The 22305-nt window shown below is 34.5% G+C and overlaps 1 protein-coding gene across 1 annotated transcript; it reads right to left on the bottom strand.

Annotated features, from left to right (window-relative positions):
• Window positions 1–2899: 2899 nt before the first annotated feature.
• On the bottom strand, window positions 2900–21718 carry LOC140832881 (N-terminal acetyltransferase A complex auxiliary subunit NAA15). Its single transcript, XM_073197157.1, has 26 exons — window positions 21531–21718; window positions 18053–18131; window positions 16928–17010; window positions 16676–16825; window positions 15253–15368; window positions 14619–14724; window positions 13970–14041; window positions 13772–13887; window positions 13109–13241; window positions 12682–12759; window positions 12544–12597; window positions 12377–12447; window positions 11759–11813; window positions 11543–11638; window positions 6991–7119; window positions 6797–6879; window positions 6473–6703; window positions 6155–6284; window positions 5971–6075; window positions 5344–5475; window positions 5024–5080; window positions 4762–4859; window positions 4585–4643; window positions 4388–4499; window positions 4203–4303; window positions 2900–3575 (listed from the first exon to the last, which is right to left on the bottom strand). The coding sequence occupies exons 1-26, from the start codon at window positions 21579–21581 to the stop codon at window positions 3367–3369; spliced, it is 2706 nt and encodes a 901-aa protein (XP_073053258.1). The 5' UTR covers window positions 21582–21718; the 3' UTR covers window positions 2900–3366.
• Between the last annotated feature and the right edge of the window lie 587 nt (window positions 21719–22305).

Genomic DNA, 22305 nt, shown 5'->3' with positions numbered 1-22305 from the left:
AAATATAATGTTTTTTATATTCTAGGATGCTCTTTCATTAAGCATTAGAGTTTGATCACTTCTTTAATCAAGTATAGAATTTACCTTTAAACGAAAATAGTTGAAATCTGGAATTCCGAATTTAATAATGTTATAAATACTCATTTAGTTTTAAATTCCTAATTCATTTATAATTAATATTATTTTCCACGGGCTATTTTAATTTCGATATAATATTGAGCTTTTATAAGTTGAAGTGTCTATCAACATTTGTATTTTTTCTTACATATAATTTAACGACGTTAGAACTAACTTCAAAATTGTATTTTGATTAAATAAGTTTAAAATGATAGATTATCAACATATGCAGCTAATCATCCCACTTAATCAACTAAATTATCATAAAAACTCTCGTGAGTTCGTCTCGCTGATCAATTTTACTATACGGATCTCTGACCCGACCCAACTCATAAAAAGTATTATTTTTGTGCCAAAAGTATATTATAATTATGGATCGGGTCAACTCATTACTCATCTCATGGATAAAAATCTGTGAGACTGTCTCGCAAGAGACCTACTCATAAATAGTTTGGTCTATTGTTACATGCTAGTAAAACATTATTGATCAAATTTTCAGAAGAAGAATTATATATTAAAATTACACTTTAGAACTCCAAAATATTAGCATCTTAATCCTTAATATATTTCTCCTTCCGTAAATTTCGTGCATAAGCATTGAATTTGTTTAAATATGAACCCAGAACCAATTTGATGTTTGATAGAGAACTTTAATACTTTTATTATTACTTGTTATTACAATTTTGTTTTTACAATTTTTTTCCGAAAAGATATGATTGAAAAAATGTTGTTTTTTTATGTTAAAAATATTATTTTTTACTATAAATATGGGCCGTGTTGACCCGTATAACAAATACAGATCAGTGAGACCGTCTTATATTAGATCTATTCAAAATAAATTTATCATTAAACTATATGTTAGAATGATGATATTTTCATTCCCATATTGTTGATCACATGCTACTTCACGTCACAAAAAATAAAAAATTTAAAATGTACACAACATCACTCGAAATTTTATACATAAAGTAGCATGGTGTGATCATCAAAATTTGAAGTGCATAAAGAATAGTCTATATTTTAATCAAATATATCATATTTCCGAGTTTTAAATAAATTGGGATAACAGTAAAAAATGTATAAATAAATAAAGAGTAGATCTCTTGTTAGACGATCTCACGAATATTTATCTGTGAGACGGGTCAACCATACCGATATTCACAATAAAAAGTAATACTCTTAGCATAAAAAGTAATAATTTTTCATGCATGATCCAAATAAGATATTCATATCACAATATACGACTTGTGAGACCGTCGCACACAAATTTTTGTCATAAATAAATTGGAATGAATCCAATCAATAGTAATTAAAAAGAAAAAAAAAAAAGATCACGTGAAATAAATAAATCAATCAATCATAAATGTACCAAATATATTAGGTTTTTTTTTTTAAAATTATTAGGGCGAAAATAAAGATTCACTAATAAAGATTAACACTCTAAATAAGAGAGTAAACGAATCGAATGAGTCGAATACAACAAAAATTTGAAGGCTCAAATTACTTCTATTCGAGCTCGAGCTCGATTTGAAATTAGGAATTTTTTTTAAACTTTTGACTCGAATTCGTTTCAAATTAAAGCTCGAATTCGAGTTCGGCTTGAAATATTCGAACATGTCTACGAACTAGTTGAATCATTGCTCGAAAATAGGTACTCGAAAAACTCGAATTTTATTTATTTAATATATAATTGTATTATATTAATAAAATACTAAAGCTCTAGATCGACTTACGAACTATCGAACAAATTAAGTTGGACTTGAGTTCGATTTGAAAAAAGTTTGAACATGTTCGAGTTTGACTCAAATTTGATAAGTTCAAATACGAATCAAATATTTTTCGAGTCATCTCAAAAAGCTCGTGAACCAGCTCGGTTCTTTTTTTTTTTTTTTGACTGAGACCAGCTCGGTTCCTTTACACCCAATTACGTATGGAGATTATAATAGAGACCCCCCCGCATACCAAATTACAGCTCATTTCATCCCTCTTCCTATTTCTGCCTCAAATGTCTTTTTCTTTTCTTTTTTTTTTTGAATAATAAAATGTCATTTTCTTTGTTAACACGGCTACCTCCAAATTTCATTTCATTTTATGAAATTTCAGTCGAAATTTATGAGCTTTAACCGTATAGAAATGATATCTCACTAGTTATATTTATTTCTAAAAGTACTTTTACATGTAATTTGGAACATTTCCCGGAAATATTGAGAGAAATATGAAAAACTTGCATAATTTTACGTTTGTCATCGTCGTAGTCTAATAAAGATTTGGCATATATGGTTTACTATCGCAAGAATCTAAAAAAAAAATTTACCAGTATAACCATATCTTAAAAATCACTCTTGAGAAGTTGGCTTTTCCTAGTATAGGACCATAATAACATTTAATCTAAAGTGCAATATTTTTAAAGTGTGGATTTCACGTCTGAAATACATTAAATTATCTAGCTGATTGAAAGATATACAAGAGATATCTTATATAAACATATTTTTATATGGAAAAAAAAATCATTTACAACATTTTCGTAGAGTTTTTATTGGCGTAGAGTTCTTGTATGTTGTAACTTTGTGTCCGTAAAGATGGTCATGAGATATTTTGCATTACAAGTTCATTTTAAACCAATGTCCAAGAAATAAGTTGGAGCTTGATCAGACCTTTTAGCTGGTGAGGTCTCTGATAAGATAATCATGGATGAATTTAACAATGAGTTTTAATGATAAAGAGATTCAAGGATAAATGAACACTTGCTAAAATAAAATAAAAAAAATTATTAAAAAAACTCTTGTAGAAATTTATTTCTTGGTCATATGCTAACAAAATTCCGTAACTAAAAGGAACTTGTACATCACAAAAATATAGATGATTTAACAAGTAATACATTTTTTTGAGGTTTAATACCCCTATTGATTTGACGTAGGTTTATAAGCAGAGTATCCGAAAAGAAGAATTCTTGCAAATTTGCCTCCAAATCACAAGCCAAACACGAGCCTCTCACGGTCGAGTAATCGAGAGGAAGACAAGATAATACAAACCAACACCGAATGAGCTTATGGTATACGTACTTGCAACATAGAGCATACCAGAGTATGGTGAAATCCGGGTCGATGAAACTTCAGAACCAATATTGCAGAAGTTTCTCCTCTTGCCTGGCCATATTTCTAAGTTGGGCAGATTATCTTCACTTGATCATCGTAGCCTGATAACCATTTTTCCAAGGAGAAGCAGCCATGTCCTAGATCCAAATAGACACTATCGAATGACAAGATTTTTTAATGCCTCCAGTTTTTCTACATTTCCGTTTGATGCAACTGGGAATGCACGGTGGTTAGCAACTGAAATGTCGCCACCATTTTCAGTTACGTGAAATGGGTGGTTAGCTGAATTGGAGATAACAGAGCTGTGTTTGCCCTCAAAGTACGAGGAGTGTGGGAAGTACTCAGCACATCGAGCCTTCCATCCTACAAAGCACGACAAATGAAGTCACGTGAAGGAAAGATTTTTCTTAATCTGGTGAAATTACAAAGAGGCTTCCATTCTTTTGTGCTTTTATAATTTGACTATTTCTACCATCAATAAACACAATCACATAGGAAGTATATGCTTGAATAAATTGTCCCAACGTCTTGAACCACGTCCATTACTGAGATCGGAGACTAAAGAAGTCAATCTATAGATTCTTGTAAAAATATAAATCTCAACCTTAAGTAGCTAGTACAAGTTCAATTTGTCGTGAATATTTGTATTCTTGCTTGTGACCTAAAACAGTTCAGGACCTAAAATCTGGTACATAGATCAACTATATGTGTTCCTAATTGCAGTCGTCAAATTTCAACGTTCCACAGGATGTATCATTAAGCAAACAGTGTTGAAGCAAATTTTCTTCATGTGGATATGAGATAATATTAAAAAACCAAAAGACTACAGTCAAAATGTAAAGGAACTCTATAAAGGGCTACAAGTACGATGGATGCAGCTCATACTGATATATCAACAATTTTACTCTGGGCATCTGATGCTCCTTGTGTTAAGAACAGAAATTATAAGACCGTAATCTACGGAAACCATAGATTTAACTAATGACTTACTTGATGCAGCACTATGGTCATCAAGAGTCGACTCTAGTGATGCGTGGACTCTAATGCAGTCCTTTAGTCTCCAGTTTCTGATAGACCCAAGTGCTCCATTTCTGAGAGGGAGAAAAAAAAGCTACTTGATCGTGCAGGAAATTGTGGATTGATGGTTTAAAATACATTTTAATAACGCGACATACAGTGAAACTTGGTTGTTAGTTGATTCTTCTATCAAGTTAATAGCCTCATCCTTCTTGTTTGGCTCCGTAACAAAAATCATTTCTGCTACAGCAGCTCTATGCCTCAATGAATCTATCAAAATTATACGAAAAATGTAATATTACGGACAAATTACTGTAATAACTAATAATCAATATTTAAATTGGTAGATTATGACCTTTATGTGCCTCAAGGAAAAGGGTGTTTGCCTCAACAAGAGATTTTCCACGCAACTGGCTGCAAAACAAAAGGAAGTAAACAAATCTATGATCTCACTCAGTGCACCAACAACAGTGAAAACTGAGTAGCAGAGATTCACCCAATAAGTGAAGAAAAAATAGACATAAGAAAGTACCTAAATAAAGGACGCTCAGCTTCTAAAACACCGCATACAAGCTTTTCGGTATAAGTTACAGGAGCTGGTATGGTTTCCACTTTATGGAAGAATTTTATCTGCAAAATGCAAGTATCAAGGACAGCAAACAACAAATCATTCCATCCGGAATCATAAGAAAGTGAATTAAAATCTAGCAAAAATACTATGCACATATAAGATAATGTCTTCACGCGAATGCATATTATATTGGTGAAAATGATACAATATATATCTACCATACCAGGCATCGATGTGTGTCGGGGTCATCGGCATCCAAACGCTGCATATGCTTTACTGCCTGTGGTAAATAATGAGATGATTTCCATCACTCCCCAAATTAAAATAAAGCTGAAGCATCAAAGGACATAATCCGGAGACTGAGGCAGCCCAATGTTAGGTTAATAGAGGAAGGAAAGATATTAAAAAAAAAAAAGCAACACCCATCATGATGCACACAAGGTTCAATTTCCGCCTGACAAAATCATGCAAAAAAGATAAATAATGGCTTCCAGGAGAATTTTAGAAAAAGTTTGCTGCAAAACTATGTAGTGAAGACTTCACCTGCAATGCAAGTACAATTTTCTGCTTTCTCATATAAACTTCGAAGGAGAGCAGGTGTGTCTCCAGGGAATTAGAGGAGTGTTTCTGAAGTAGCTTCAAATACTTTGTAGCTTCCATCAAGGGATCTTCAACCTACAAGTATAGATTACAGTATAATAGCTCCATATCAATTTTGGCAAGTGTGTTTTCAACAATCTGTTACTATTTATTAACTGCGACAGGTGGACAAAAGCTAGCTTCTTGCATAAAATGTTTTACTAAAATTAGCCTCAACTCCCCCACTTGGATGACAAATAAACAGATAATAAACAAAATTAGGAGTCCTTGTGTTTCAACAACAATGCCAAGACTTCACAAGTCCAACTTTAAATATCCAAAATAATGTGTATTACCTAAATTTCCTGGTTTAAATAAAATATATCATCATTCAACCACAGCAATAAATTTAACTAAAAATTTAAAATACAAAAATAATTTCATTAGCGACTACTAAAACAATTTCCTTTAATGACGAAGAAATAAGATGACCTAAGCTGATTAAAGAAATTTGAAGGCGTCAGGATAGATATCTTGCCAAAAGGAATTTTTAACAATAACATGTAATCCCACGAAAGCATACAAAAATACCTGCAATAACTTCTCTCCATGCGGATCAGTATCTACTGATTTTGCATGGCGTTGTCCAGATCTTGAAACAGTAGGGGCATTTGATCCTTCCTTGACTTCTGCTTCCTGCACCATTGCAATTAATGAGTCAGAAACTATGTTAAACTACTTCTTTCAGGGAAGCTAAGGCTAGAAAGCTGATCACTTTCTTAGCTCGGGCCTCAGCTTTCCTCTGCTTTTGCCTCAACTTCTTTTTCTGTGAAGTTGGCAACTTTGATATCTCCTCGTCTTCTGCAGATGACTTTGAAGGAGAATCAAACAGTTTTAAGTAGCATCTGCAAATCATTTCAAATGTCAGTAACAAAGGTCGGAAAAGAAGACACCAAATCTGTACTTATTAGTCACTGATCGAGATGGCAATATGAGAAGTACTTCAGTCCATAGGATCCCATGTTACAAGAAATATTATTGAGAAGATGATGAAGCCAGAAAGTATATCAGCAGAGAAATATAGAAAGAGTACTCGATTACTCCAGCAGCTGCTTTATGAAAATAACGATATGAGTGAAGACGATCTTGAAATTTCAGCATTTCTACATAAGTTCGGAGAGTCATTTTTCTTAAACAATAGGCATGGAAGTCAAATTGGTCCTCAGTAATGTCAGCATAATGCTTTTCCACAGATAAGAATTTCTTCAAAGCCCTTCCAAGGTCCCCTTGGCGTAGATAGCTTTCTCCCGATGCTAGCTCATACCTTAATAATAATGGGTGAAAAACAGCTTATGTATATGTTTGTTTACTTGAAAGAAGTAAAAAAATTAGAAATTTGATAAAAAAAAAGACATACCACATGCACTGCATATCATAAAGGTTATTGTGCTGTTCCCCATCTTTAGTGAACAAGACAGCTGTCTTTTCTGCCAAGACAACCTAGAACAAAATGTCCAGGATAAGGGCATAATGAAAGGGAAAACTTGCGCTAATGTAACAAAGAACTATCTGAGTAAGGTCATGTAAAGGAGGAATATAATGACATTGAACCTGATCAGATTGTAGCATACGCTTAACACATTGACTATTGACATAGCGATCTGCAAGATCCATGCATCTTGCTTCATCAGCCAATGCAGCCGCTGCTACCAGGTCACCAGCATGCTTAAGAATACGGCTCTGTGATAATAAAGCCACAAAAATATATTAGCGATACAGCAACCATGTAATCTCCAAACAGATATTAATAGGTTCTTAACCAAGGGTAATTGAGACATATGAATCTTATTAGTAAACAGGAATTCGAAGTTTAATAAGTAAACAGATTGAAACCAAGATATTTATATTTAAGTCATATGTTATGAGGAATGAAGGACAACAAACCATATGCCAAAACATCATTTACTCAGGTCAAAGAAGCTTTCACAAATAACTCAAGTCAAAACACTCTGAAGCAAATATACTACCATCTTGTGGGGTGCGCTGTGTGTGTGTGTGTGTGTGTGTGAGTGAGTGAGTGAGAGAGAGAGAGAGAGTGTGTGTGTGTGTGAGAGAGAGAGAGAGAGTGTGTGAGTGTGTCTAAGAGAGAGGATTAAACTGAGATATTCATGGACCCAAATCAAGAATGCATACAGTTATAGAGATGACACACAACATATATGGAATGGAAGAGAAAAGAGCATTATGCATTAAAAAACCACATTATAGGAAAAATAATCTAGCTTCACCCCTAATATTGTTAGCTTTCTTTTAGCACAATATTGGATTCAACATCTCCAACCGACAAATTGCAGTTTTTATGTGAATTGCACTCATACACACACTTTCATGGTACAGCCCATATGATAGTCTTATTAGCTGTTCAATAAAAAATTATCCTCCCCCGGGTCTAATGGAACATAATCTTACTAATCTGACAAGTTTTTAGAGATCTTTTTTTTATTGTAAACGAAAATTTTATTAGAATAATATAACAAAGTACAAAAAAAGCGATAAGAAATACGCAAACAAACCACAAAGAAAGAAAACTACTGCACTTTCGTTAATAGCATAGAAATTTCCAATCTCTCACTACGTCTGAAAAAAAAGGTGGTTAAACTCTAGCAACTTTGTCGTCCAACTCGCGACTCTGAATTTAATCTTCTCTCATACTTCGTCCGCAGACTCGGCTATGTCTGTGAAAATTCTGTTGTTCCGCTCAAACCAAATTGACCAATATCGGCAATGAACTACCAAATACCAAAAATTCCTAACTCTCCTCCCGGTAAGTAAGCTTGGCTCCAAAAGAAGCATGTCATGCGTCTTTCTTGAAAAGATCCATTCGAAACCCAATTCCTACAATACTTTTATCCAAATTCCGGTCGTGAACTAACAAGCAACAATAGATGGTCTTGATCCTCCTCTTTGTTCCGACATATGCTACACCAGTGCAGGCTTAAAGCACAGACATGCCATCGTTTTTGCAACGAATCGCAAGTCGGCAATTTTCCCAAAGCCACAGTTCATGAGAAAAATTCAACCTCATGCAGAATAGGTGCTTTCCAGATAGGAATAAAAGAAGGTTGTTGATCGTAAAAAAAGAGTCAAAGAAAGAATTAACAGAAAAAGACTCTGAAAAATCCCCCAACCAAACCCTAAAATTCTTTGTGCCCAACTCCAAATTAGCTGTATCTAAGACCCCTAATAGAGTGCTGAACTCAACAATTTCGACCTCATTTAAAGCTCTTCTGAAACGCAGATCCTAGTCAAAGTTGGAGTTAACCGGGAAGTCCACGACACTGATGAAATTGCTAACATGTTTGCTAAGAGACGTGGAAATCTGAATCAAAAAGTGGGGAAAATGTTCATCCATCCTCTAGAGAACATGTATCTGTCTAAACGGCAGCAAATCGGATTAGCCCTGAAGTTAGACCACGTGCACTTTGTGTTCAATAAAGGCGGGTCATGCAGTCCCAATTCCCTGATCAAATTGTCAAAACACGACATGCTCGTAGTATTTGAAAGGCCATTCATCTTTGCTCCCGTGTTTCTGACTACATTAAAGTCTCCTCCCAAGCACCATTTGTCACCACATATTGATTTCAAGCCCGCCAGTTCGTCCGAAAAGAGTTCTCTATCTCTTGGCTTGCATGGTCCGTAAATAGCTGAGAACCCCAATTTGATATCATCTTTCCAACGAATCTCAATCGAGACCGAAAATTCCCCTATCAAATTATCACTGGCCACCACCACTCTAGGATCTCACATCACTAAAATACCCACAGATCTTCCTAATGCCTGTAAGATTACCTAATCAACAAATCTGAACTTCCAAACTTGCAATGAATCGATTATCCACTGTTTGTTTTTTGATTTCTAGAAGCGCCACAATATCCGGTTTTACGTTGCGTAAAACAGTGCGAACTAGTTTCTGCCTTCTTGTTGCCCTTCCACCCAGTAATGTTCCAAGAGCATATTTTCATATTAACGCATTTGGACCCTTCGAAGTCGAGCCTTTCTCGTAGTTAATCCCGCACTTCAATCTGTTTAGTTCTCTGCTTAAGACGCCAGTTGATTTCTTGACACCTTCCCAACACTTATACTCTGAAATACACTCCCGGAATCGTACTCTCAGCACAAGACTTGATCTCCATCTCAGCCCCCTTTGGAAATTAATCTCTATACTCGTCTTAGCATCTAACCTCATTTGCCCTCCTCCTAGAAAACAACCAAACAACCCCAGAACAAAGAACGACGCAGAGAGAATAGAATAAAGCTTGATTGAGTGATTAAGAAATGATGAATGAAAACAATATAGTACCTCTCCCACTATAGGTTTCACATTTTCCGGTTGAAGTGACACGGTAGCAGGCAAAGGTCCCAGAGATGATGAGAACAGCCCCTTAAGATCCGCTACCTCTTCCTCGGTGTGAGCTGAAGACTCTGATTGACAAGAGACACGGCTATCAAACTCAGAGAAATCGAAACCATCCTCCAAAGAGTCGTCTTATTATGTATCTATGAAAATTGTTTCTTCTCTATCATCCAAATCGAGCACCCCCAACTTACTAATGTCCTCCTGATTCAATAGACTTGAGTTTGGTAAACCACTATCTTCAGGGCCAGCAATACCCTCTTTGATACTCCTGAATTGTCTTCTGTTGTAAGTTTTCCTATATGTAGGCAGTAAAGTCTTTGTGCCTAGCTTGCTCCTCGGACTCGTGGTTTATCAGGGATTGAATGGGTGATCTTCTGAATTCTTTAACTTCTTTAGGGACAATTCTTTTTGAAATCGTAGTCACATTTCCCCCCAATGGGGTGCCAACGTCGCGCCTTCCTCTGATGCCTAGTCGTCGTGCTTCTGCTATTCCCCACTATTGCCAGCCAGATCCAAAAAATTTATCTTGTCTTCTATGTTTAATACTTGATCTCGTATAACGTCCGATTCCTTGGCCCCTTTGATAGAGCAGCTGATAGAATCTGCGACTCTTTGTTTTCTACGAATGTTTGAATTACCCCAACCCGTCAAATTCCTTTTGCCATTAACCACGACTTGAGCATATGATTGTCGTTCGTAGTACTCACAGGCTGTTATGTCAAAAGTATCAACCTGAATTCGAATCTCTGTAGTCCCCCCATCCAACAGAATCTTCATCCTACTTTTATAAACCTTCCTTCGGTACCTTTCACCTTGATCTTAGTTGCCCCAAGATCTCTGAAGTATAACATGTCAACGCTAATGTCCATCAAACCCCCACAACAAACCCCGACAATTTTAAAAGTATCAGGCGACCATAATTTCCAACGTAGGCCAAAGATCCTAACCAGCTACTGCAGCAATTATAAACCATGTCTGACGTGTTGATTTCTGGTCTCCACTCCTCAAAGACCAAAGACACCCCTTTGTCGAAGAACCGTCTAATTCTGACAAATTGGAAGGCCACCACACGGCTTTATTAGCTTGAAACGGAAATAGTTCAACCCTCTTGTTTACAGAGTTACCAAGAGCAAGTTGTATATGCTCCCACGAAATGTTGACCTTTCCTTTGGTAACAATAATTGCTTCATGCCATTTCTTATCCACCATTTGCCTACCACTATCCTCAATGACCTTCGAAGCTCAATCTCGTTTAGTCTATCTTTCTAATATACGAAGTTACCTCTACCTGGAGCAGTTGCCGCGATTGAAGAAGAAAAGTTACCGATGGAACATCTACTTCAATACCTAGATGCATCTAGAGCAATAACAGAAACATTAGTTCTGTCAGACTCATTACATATTTGCAATGGTAACCTCGAAATAAACTTTATAACTTAAAATAAAATAAAAGCAAAGAGAGAGTGATGGGGATTCTTTCCAATGCTAGACCTTTACTTAAATTTCCACTTCTAAGGAAATATGGCGACCATATCAAACAAAATGCAGACAGGAAATTATTCTCCACTAACAAACACTGAATAACACAAGATGCCTTTTTGCGAAACACAAACATCTCCAATGCTTACTCAAATCTCATCTGAGGAACTGATTTTTCTCAACTGATTTCAAGGAATAAAACTGTAAGAAAATATTCACTAAAACATCAACAGTGCAATAGATAAAATAGTACTAGCATATAATTACCTTCACCAAGTACAAATCAATAACAGTTGGAGTGTGTTCTATGGCCTCGTCAATTTTTTTGAGAGCAATATCATATAGACCGCGTCTGTCATAATGCTGGACAAAGAAAGCAAATCAGCAAAACAAAGAAAGCTTCTTTAACAAACTCAAGACAAAATTCAGCAAAGCTATTGTGGGAAGTGAAAACATCATATGCATCAAAGAGTAACAGCTTACCTGAGACAAATAAAACAAAGTCCACAGAAGTGTTGGAGGTGGCTCCTTGTCAACACTGCACATACCATCATATTTAATTTAAATGACATTCTGTATAATGGAGAAACTAAAAATCCAACCAAGGGGTTGAGGTCAATGAGCCTCTAGTGACATGCAAATATGAACCATAAAAGAGTTTGAAAATACGGTAAAATTTAAAGTCATTCCGAATCTAACTATATGCCAAATATTCTCAACATATCAGTAGATATATAAAAAGGTAAAAAATAAAATATCCAACATGGGCACCATACAAACTTGTATGCAGTTGTGGTAAATCTCCATAGAACATGCATGAATTTGAATTATTCACCCTATTTATAAAATTCCATCTATAGATTGACCTCACAAAAGCGCTAGAATTTGAATGTAACCTACAAAAAGGATAGTTCAGAATGAGAAAAAAGGAACTTCAAAGAGAAATTTGGATATGCATGAATCATTGGACCACGAAAATTAATTTAGTATAAATAAAGGTAAAGTCAGGCAAGAACATGTAACCAAAAAGTAAATTAGGCGAGAACAAAAAAAGCTCATCTCTGCACACATCCATACCAAGAAATGGCATAGGGAAATTACCTCCCTGGAAATCCACCTGTTGTCTTGACAGAGTGCTCTACCTCAAGAAATAACTTCTCCAAAATATCTGCCTGAATAAAAGTAGTATGGAAAGTTTAAACATCATCAACCATACAACTCCATGCATCCATGCAATTATCAATATTCATATAGAAGAATTCACTGACCTTTCCAGGGTGATCATAAAGAGGAGAAAGATCAGAAAATAGAGAGGGGATGCCCTACACAAGAATCAAAATATATGTGAGTAGAACATCTCCCAAACTAGCCAACAATTTAGTAAAAATAACAACTGAATAGGGTACCTTTGACAGAAAAGGTCGAATGTAATGTCCAGCTGCCACATGAAATTTTTCAGCACTTAGAAAATCAAGTGGAATTCTCTGTCCAATGGATATTCAAGAAAATAAAATAATTAAAACAAAATCTGGAAAAATCAAAGGCCCAAAAACATTTCCATGAGATTCTAGACTTCCTTTCCGTGGGAAAACTTGATACAAATTTGTAAAGTAAAAGCATGATCAAAAGAAGCCGAAAATAGGTTCTAAAGTAAAACGTCAACAGACAGTTCCTGGAAATTAAATTATAAACTGCGTGACTAGACATTTACAAACGGAATAATTGCAACCTTAAATTTTTAATTATGTGCAGCGTGACTGATTCACATAGAATTTTAGAGGAGATGATGCAGTTTCCAGGAAGCAGATAACAAAAAAAAAAACAGTGTGTTACCTTCACAGCAGATGACCTCTTATATTGTTTGCTAAGAGATTCATACAAGGCCTCCAACTGACAAATTTCATCAGAAGAATAGTGACCATCAACAGAATATAGTTGCTTACACCTTTGGAGGCCTTCATAGTACCTAAATAGGCGAGAGATTAAAAGTACGACAAGAATATATGCGGAAACTTCTAGAAATGTGATGATAAATCTAATCACTCAGGTGAATTGAAATGTTCGATAAAAACAAAACTGATAATTCAAATAGATTGAATAATTGATTATTCAATAAAAATCAATCCTAAAACTGAACAAATAAGAGCCGACTCTCAGCAGCCACTTCTCCACTTGTATCAAAGGAAAGCACAATGTATTTTGATATTTTTTAAATACTGTTGGCAAAAATTTTGTTGGAAAAGAGCTGTTTTGTCTCAAGCTTTGACATTTAAAACCAACCAAGGAACAAGAAGTAAAAATAAATTTTCACAACATTTCTCCTGTAATATTAAAACAATAATTTCTCCAAATCAACGGATCAAAATAGGAACATGTAATGATCACACTGAAACACCATGTTTCACAAGTTTACAAGGATGTAACAAACCAATGTAGTAACTAAAACCTTTGAGAGTGATGTGTTTCTGATAGGCGAAATTTATTATAATACGATACCTGTAATTGTCAGGATTCATAGAAAGCAGCACGATGTACAACTCCTCTGCTTCGTTAAAGAGGCCAAGCTTTTCGAGTAGAGAGACCCGCTGCTCCTTGAAAGATAATTTATCGATCTACAGTACAGAACTACAAAATATTAGGTGTCTAACAACAAGATAAAATATCAGTGCACCTAATTCTTTTACAACCACTTACAATTTTGGATTCTTTGTTGCGCAACTCCTCAAGAGCCCTCTGAACCAACCCACATTCTTCCAACAAAGAAATCTGTAGCAAATATTACCTCCAATGTTTGATTAAACTATAAATAGATATGTAATAATCACATAGATATTTGTCAGAAGAATTCTATATTTTAAAGATGCACAACTGCGAAGCAAGAGGAAAACCCAAGAATCAGAGGAAAGACATAAATTTCTGTCCCCGTATAATATTAGACAAAGTTAACCAGATGCATTGCAGTTCATTCAACACTAGCTCCGGAACCTGCTTTGTCGAGAGCATAATATCCAATATCTAATTTAAACAAGTAAAAAAGTAAATTAGAGACCAAATTCTATGCCAATGTGCAAGTCTCGAAGAGAGCAGTAAAAGACTGCCTCACTGTGAATAACAATAAAACAGCCAAATTCCAGGAAACTAACAAAAGAAGTGCATATGGTTCAAGCACTTGTACGCCATGCAACGTCAAACTCAGCTCCAAAGTACAACAATTATATGCTAAAACAATATGTTCTACATCTACTACACGAAATGTAACAAAGGTAAAAGAAAATATTTCAAGGAATTTATAGATACACGAGTAGCTTCCAGTCAACAACCTAAAGTTAATCATGTCCAGTACCTTGTACAAAAGCATTTCGTTATGCTCGCAACGTTCATTATCAGGAGGATAGTCATCCTCGAGTGTCCCTTCATAGGCTTCGAGGATATCAACCGCCTTCAATGCACTAGAAATTAAAAAAGGTAAGTACTATCACAAAATGAGAAACCAAATGCAATTAATTAGGCTTTCAAGATTTCCGAGTTTTTATACTATACTTAAATATCAACATTTACGAGTCGGTATTTAAGTATACAAAATAAACTATCAATCTCTTCCATCCAAAAATAAGAAGTTTGTCCAAGTATATGTTACCACATATACCATGAAGAATTTGTCTCTGGTCATTGACTTTGTGAATTATAATCCTCAATTACAAAATAGCTTCAAATATGTCTGATACTCCAAATGGATTACCAATTAGACACATGGATTTACTTTACTTGCTAGTAGTTTTATTTAATTTGAGTAAATTATTTACTAATATTCTTTATATTTTGAAGAGGTGGGGTGGAGGCTGAGCAGAAAGGCTGCAAAAGAAACCATAGAGCTCTAAAGAAGAAGGGCAAAATAATATATCCTCCCTCCAAGGTGTTTTAAAAAAATCAGAAAGAGATGCATGAAATATTAAGACAATGAAATAACCACAACATACTTGAAATTCAGGTGATGTGCAACAGCAAATCCAAGCCAGTTCATTCTATGATTAGGTTTCAAGGTGAGCAATTGTTGCCTCGTCTCAATAAAACCAGACAAGTCGCGCATTTGTGCCTGGAAAACAAATATGGAAACAACATGGCACAATATTAGCTGGACAATGTCCAAAAAAAAAACCTAAGCTACTAACAAGTTAGAGCAGAAAGTTTTAATATATTATTTTTCTACTTTGTAAGACGGGAAAGAGTCCAAAGAACTATAAACAATTTAATCTCTTTTCTCCTCAATTGTTTAGAAAATTTTGAAGGAATCATTTGAACAAACACTCGTGAAGACAGATCCAGAGGACAAGTATTTGATTGTTAGAACAGTATGGAAAGATGACTAGTTCACAACCTTTGAAAAATGCATTGCATGTCCAACAGCATACTAGACATTTTATGGATTACACAACAGAACACATCTAAAACTAACATAGGTAGCACAAGAAGAACACGGTGCATGTCAAAATTAGGCAAGGTTTTTGAAGAGAGATCGAAAAAGAGGCCCTTTTGCCAAAATCCGAAGGGCGATTGTTGATATCTATTGAACTGTTTTAAACTTGTGATAATAAGAATCTCCACAGAGACACTCATGCCCTATTGCCCTCTCTTTTTGAATAATTTCCAGGTTCATTTGTCGAAGTTAACTCTAAACAAGTTATTTAAACTCCATGGTCTCACTTTAACCAAGCTATTTGGCTCAAGCGATTTAACTTTTTAAAAGACATAAAAAATATTAGCAAGGGTACAGATTGCGACTTGCGAGACAATGTCGTGGACATCTGGGAAACATTTCAATTGGCACTCGTGAAAAGAAAAGTTTATACTAAGTTTACACGGAAATTGAGTTTCTCAATCAGATTCACAAACAAATCTACTTAGGTGGCGTTTGCAAATGCTTAAAAGGTGATTTTTCTTTTATGAATTGCAAAAATTTGTAAAAGAAAATTTTGTAGACACGTTTTTTTAAGCATTTTACAAACACTAAGTTAATCTGTTTTGATGATCTATTATTCTGTTAGTAATCAAGTCTCTACACTGTTTTGTATGTCTAGCATATGATCTATTATTATGTGACTAATCAAGTCTCTACACTGTTTTGTACATCCAGCCTGGTATGACTTTTTGTTGACTAAAAAGACAATACAGGAAATAAAAACATGGGTATTCATCATTCCATCAACCAGGCCTAATTAAAAATTCAGCAAGGGATCAAAATGTACATTCCCTCACAGAGGGGTGAAGAGAAAAAAAGTTAATTTGAGAACAAATACCGTAACAATTTAATTTTCAAAATATATATTACATCTCTCGCTTCTAGCATAACAAGACTTCCCGTTCAATAAAATATCACATAAAAGTGCTTATGATGTTGCATACCTGTAAAAGAGAGAGATCCCGAAGTATTTCAATATTATCAGGATCAATTTTAAGCGCATTGCGATAACTCTTAATCGCTTCCCTATATTCTCTGTCCGACCGATACAAAAGACCATAAACATGCCAACAAACATGACTCTTAAGGTCATTCTGCACAAATGGGAAGTGGATTTGATGTGTAAACAATAAGGTAGTCAGTTAAAGCATAATGGCCTTTACACTAAATTCAAGTAACGGTAAATATGAATTAACCTTTAATCCAAGCTTAACAAGTTCATATGCTTCTGACTTGCGATCCATGCAATTCAAAATCAAACCTTTCATTGATAGAGTTTCTACAACCAAAAAATAAAAACAAGAAATGATAATAACACAAACGAGTATCAAGAGTGAAAAACTAGCATCTATGGACAAAACCCAAAGCAGTCTGCTTGGCGAATAAGCACCTTACCAGCTCTTATCCTGTTACCCCCCTCATCCCATGAACAAATATAAGTTCAGTGCGCATTATCAAAACTATCATGAATGTCACAAAGCAAAGAGCATGTAGCTCAAGAAGCCAAGAAGATTTTTGGTATTTTTACACGGAGACCATTGGATCGCTCAACATATAACATTTTCAATAGAACATGAGTGACCAATTTCTATAGGTTGATCAGAGCAATAGACATAATCCACCATTAATTTCCCAACAAAATAGAGAAGTTAAAGGTGAAATCAGAAATACAACAGACAAGAGAAGCTCCCCGCTCAATGCATCCTCAGGTTCCATAGCAATTTATATTCACAACAAATCAATATATTATTGACAAAGATTTTCTACATCAATGGACATTTTGAAATATGCAATCCAGTTTACATCTTTTTACATATTATCCTATCGTTGAGGGTGTACCCCACAAGCTATACAGAGCTCTGGAGAATTGCCCCCACGGTATAAATGTCTAAATCACATGCTCGGTAAAATTGAAGTGGAGGAAAATTGCATGCTTTAGAATGTATGAACAGCTCTTTCGGGTCCTAAAAGATTCGAAATAAGTTTATATCATAGTTCAACACCTTGAGGAGGTTATAGACACTTGTGGGAATCACCGGGATCTCAAATCTCGCCATACATATTTTAGCTCAACTTGGGGAAAATCCAATAAATAAAAAAGCTTTGGAATATAATAATGGTAGACAAATATTCCCATAGCAAATACATTGTGCAAATACCTGATCCATACGCTCATATACAATTAAACGAAAAGAAACAAGTAAGTTGTCTGAAGGATGATGTTGAAATGTTGCCTGGAACCATTACCCCTCCCACACACTTATAAGCACAATGAAAAGATAAGAGAAGAGAGGTGCGTGATCACTGTGACTGACACATACCTCCATGATCAGGGAACTTCTTTAAAATTGCATCAGCAGTCTTTAAACCCTTTTTATACTGTTTTGTTTCATAAGATTTCTGCACTTATCAAATAAAGATTATGACTCAAAAAAGTCACGCTAGCTGTAAAACCATGAGAATCAAAACAAACATGTCTTACAAGAAAGATATTGTCGAAATTTAAATTGATTTGACTTGCACATAGTTGAAGATCAAATGATATTCATTGTATATGATAGCTAGTAGAAAACAATTCTTGCAGAGAGCAATTTTATCAACACCACCATCTCGGTTGCTGATGCACTGTTAATAATACTTCAAACAGTCCAAATTCTATGGTACACTCAGAAGGTTTACTACCATACTCTTATGAATTTAACTCTCAGTTTATATATTCCATCTTCCTTAATCCTTTTCCTTTTGTTCATTTAAGAAACTCAAGATCAATGACAATCGTGTTCCAGGAATTTTATTAGTATACTACATCAATTATCACTTGAAATTTCACGTTATGAAGCATCTAAAATCTTTATTCAGATTTTTATTATATTTTGGCGTTTTGGAATTATGACAAAACTTATTTAGAAGTTTATTTGGCGAGTAGGTTGTTGAGAAGAACATATAGGTTAGTATTCATTTAATCTTAGAACAAGATTCAGTAAAGAAGATCTACGAAAGCTGTAGCAGTCAACTGGCAGGAATGATTGGCTGGAACTGGAATACAGCAGTAGCAGGTGGTTGACATCTAAACGGTTGAGAGAATAACTAGCCAAGATAGTTTACTGCATAGTTGTTAAAAGCGAGCATCTGGCTGCGTCTAGGTGGTGCCAGGCACACCCATTGCGCAAGGCCTGGGTGAGGCGCAAAAGCGAGCACCTCATGAAGTGGTCTGTAAATCTTGTACGTAAATAAAAATTAATTCAAGCCCAACCAAATTTGAAGCCCTATTGCCAAAGCACAGAGATATTTAATGATAAAAAACCCAGTATTCATGTGAGTTTTAACGATGTGCAACAACTTTTGAGCTCCCTCAACTTCTAACTGTGACGCGCCCTACAGTTTTGGTTCTCAGTTACTAGTGATTCAAATCAGGTAACTGGCTGCCCTTATTTTCTTTTTCTTTTTCCAATTGCTTTTACAGCTTACTGCTTCCAATTTCTTTCAATTTCAGAAGTTCTGGTTTCTTTCGACCAGAAGTTTTTTATGTTATTGATTTATGCTACATTATCTATTAATGAATTTTTATTTATATTGTTTGTTGTTTATGTGAAATATATTTAAATTATTTGATATTATAGTATAAATCACTTCATATATATTGAATTTTAAAATTTACATCAAATGTGTTTTTCTTTGATAAAGCTTGTGCCTCAAGCTCCAAGGTGCTATAGCGTTTTAGTGTGTCTTGCATCCTAAACTATGGTTTATTGTAAAGATTCGTCAGAGCTGATTTGGATCAAGAATCTAACTCACTTAACTTTTGGATATGAATATCGTCTAGTTTGAATATTTTCGGAGTTGATCAAAACAATTAATCTCAAAATCAAGAACTTGATAAAGACAGAAATATTGGATCTGGCGAAATCTTTTCCGAATTAAATTAAATGACCTCATCACTACCAAACGCCAAAGAAAAATAAATGAAAAAAATACAACTATCACCTTCAAATCATAAATAAAAATCTACACAGTTCTCAACTAAACACATTGAGATTGTTCAAACAAGAAAAACAGAATCCTACTCAGTGGCGGACTGCAAATGGGAGAAAAGAAAATGTATTCTTAAACCAAAAATGATGCCTAAATCAACAAACAAATCTAACCAACAGGGGCCTAGTTCATGCACATACAAGCTTTGACAAGAGACTTCTTTTTGTTAAAAATATTTGAAGATTAATCTAAGTATCCAAGCCCACAGCCGATTGAAGGAGCTTTCTATTCTAAGATAACTTACATTCCTAGATTGATTTCAGTTATACAGCTTAGTGACCAATATTCCAGAGTCTTCTACAACTCATAGGATTCTTGAAAAGGATTTAAACACTCCAATAGATATGAGTTTGAGAGTAGTCTGTCAGGAACAAATGCTCAAAACAATTGACCCATGTTGTGTCAAATACGCTACCACTGATATGACTAGGAGCAAAGCTCAGACATGTGTTTGAAACCTAAAAGAGAAAAAAACATCGGACATGAGGAGGATACAGCTTGGACATTGTTGTGAAGTGTGTCATACACGTTTTGAACACGATTGTATGGATTGTCACACATTTTGGAGATGTTGAGATTTAGCGCAAAAATTTTGAATTTTGGGGTACAAAGTAGAAAAATGAATCACTTTTTTATAATTTATTTTATTACATATAAATTACTTTTGAATAATGATTTCAATTTCAAATCGTGAAAAAAAAGTCATACCTTTTTATTTTTTTAATAAATCGATTATTTGTTGGACCATATGTAATTTTAAAAGCTGATATATAATTACTGATATTTTCTTAAATTTGGATACATTTAGTGATAACGTGCTAATATATACAATGTATGTAGACATATGTGTATATAAATATGCAGCTGTTTCATTGGCTTGTTGTATCCTAATTTTTGTAAGAATCCATGTCGCCTAGTCTTTTCGTGTCCTTGTCAGTGTAACATTATACAGTCTATGAAACCACAAACTGAGCCAGGAGCTGCAATCACGTGATCTTAAAAAGGTCATTGTAAACTGTACTTCACGAATAAAAAATTCTAACAAGTTCCCTTTGGAGTGGAAAAGGAGAGGACATTGATGAGCTACAACACCTTTGAACACTTGTTATCTCTCTTCAATGCATACATTTGTTTACTTTGTCAACTATTTGTGTCTTAATTATAGTTTTGCTCATATTAAGTCCCTGCTGACTTTGCTAGAGTTTAGCACAGTGTTAAATATTCAAGCAAACACAAAAAACTCAAAATAATTCCAAGAATTTTAAAATCTTAACAGACTAACAATTAAAATGCTTTCAACAAGACCCAAACATTCTATATATTTTAAAATCATAAAGATCAATTCAGTCGACTAGAGACTATAATATCCTCAAGATACAACCTTTACTTGATTTCAAGCATGCAGCATACATAAAACAACTAAAGAACAATGGCTTCTGATATAAGCCTCGTTAATCTCAGAATGGGCCATCTATTCTTCCTTCAAGTAAAAAAACGCCTTTTCACACAAAAACAACTTTCTAAAGCAGAACAAAAATCTTAACCGAAGTGTAATGACCAAAGACAGAAATTTGAATAAGATGTAAATTGCACAAAAATGACAAAATCATAGCTTCCTGATCAAACGACAAAAGGGATTACGCATAAGCTAACAAGCACAAGCCGCATGCTAAACGCAAGGAAAAAACCGATAACGTATAGTGGAATGAATAATCATGATCAAATGCATAATAATCCTAGGGAAATTTCAGATTGATGCAAACTTACAACGATGAGTTTGAAGAGGTTGGCCTCTTTGGGAGGAAGTGAAGCCCCCATTGAAAGTTCGCCGGAGAAATTACGAGGGGTCGGGAGAGAAATGAGAGGAGGGTTTATCTGGCGCAAACCTACTGGCAACAGTGACGATTCTGATAGAGAGACCAGCACAGTAAACAGCTGCAAAGGATAGTTTTGTTATTTTACATTTTCGTAAGATATTTATTTACCTCAATTATCTTAGCCTAGAATTCAAGCGAGTCGTTCGATCAAAATTCGACTCTAGATCAATGGTCGAAATTGAGTTTTAATTGTTTTTACGAAAATATTTGAGTAATTATTATTAATTTTTTAAAAATATATATACTTTACAAGTATTTTTGTTCGTATAAATATAAATTTTAAATCTTAAAATTATGCTATCATTATTTTTTGGTTTTCATTTTCGTGAAGCAAATTCTTGAAATTTTAAAAACCCACAATATTAATCTTTATTTTATATCTATGCTTCGTTGAAATTTTCCAAACTCGCAAGTAATTTTTTATTTCCCTTTTTTCCCTCTAATTTTGTGTTCTTTGATGAGAACTATGATGTTTCTTTGGTGACATTATCGTTATAGCAATTTGTATATGTTCTTTAATTGTTTAATAGATCGATCTTTGTTTGTAATATATGTTGGCAACATCGGATTAATGAATTAATTGATGAAGCAACATATAGATCGATCTTTGTTTGTACTATTTGTTTATTCTTGTGGTTTCCTCGGATTTAATGAACTAATTGACT

This window comes from Primulina eburnea, chromosome 1 (genome assembly GCF_022965805.1).
Source record: "Primulina eburnea isolate SZY01 chromosome 1, ASM2296580v1, whole genome shotgun sequence".
Taxonomy (NCBI): Eukaryota; Viridiplantae; Streptophyta; class Magnoliopsida; order Lamiales; family Gesneriaceae; genus Primulina; species Primulina eburnea.
This window is presented reverse-complemented; position numbering and strand designations above follow the sequence as displayed.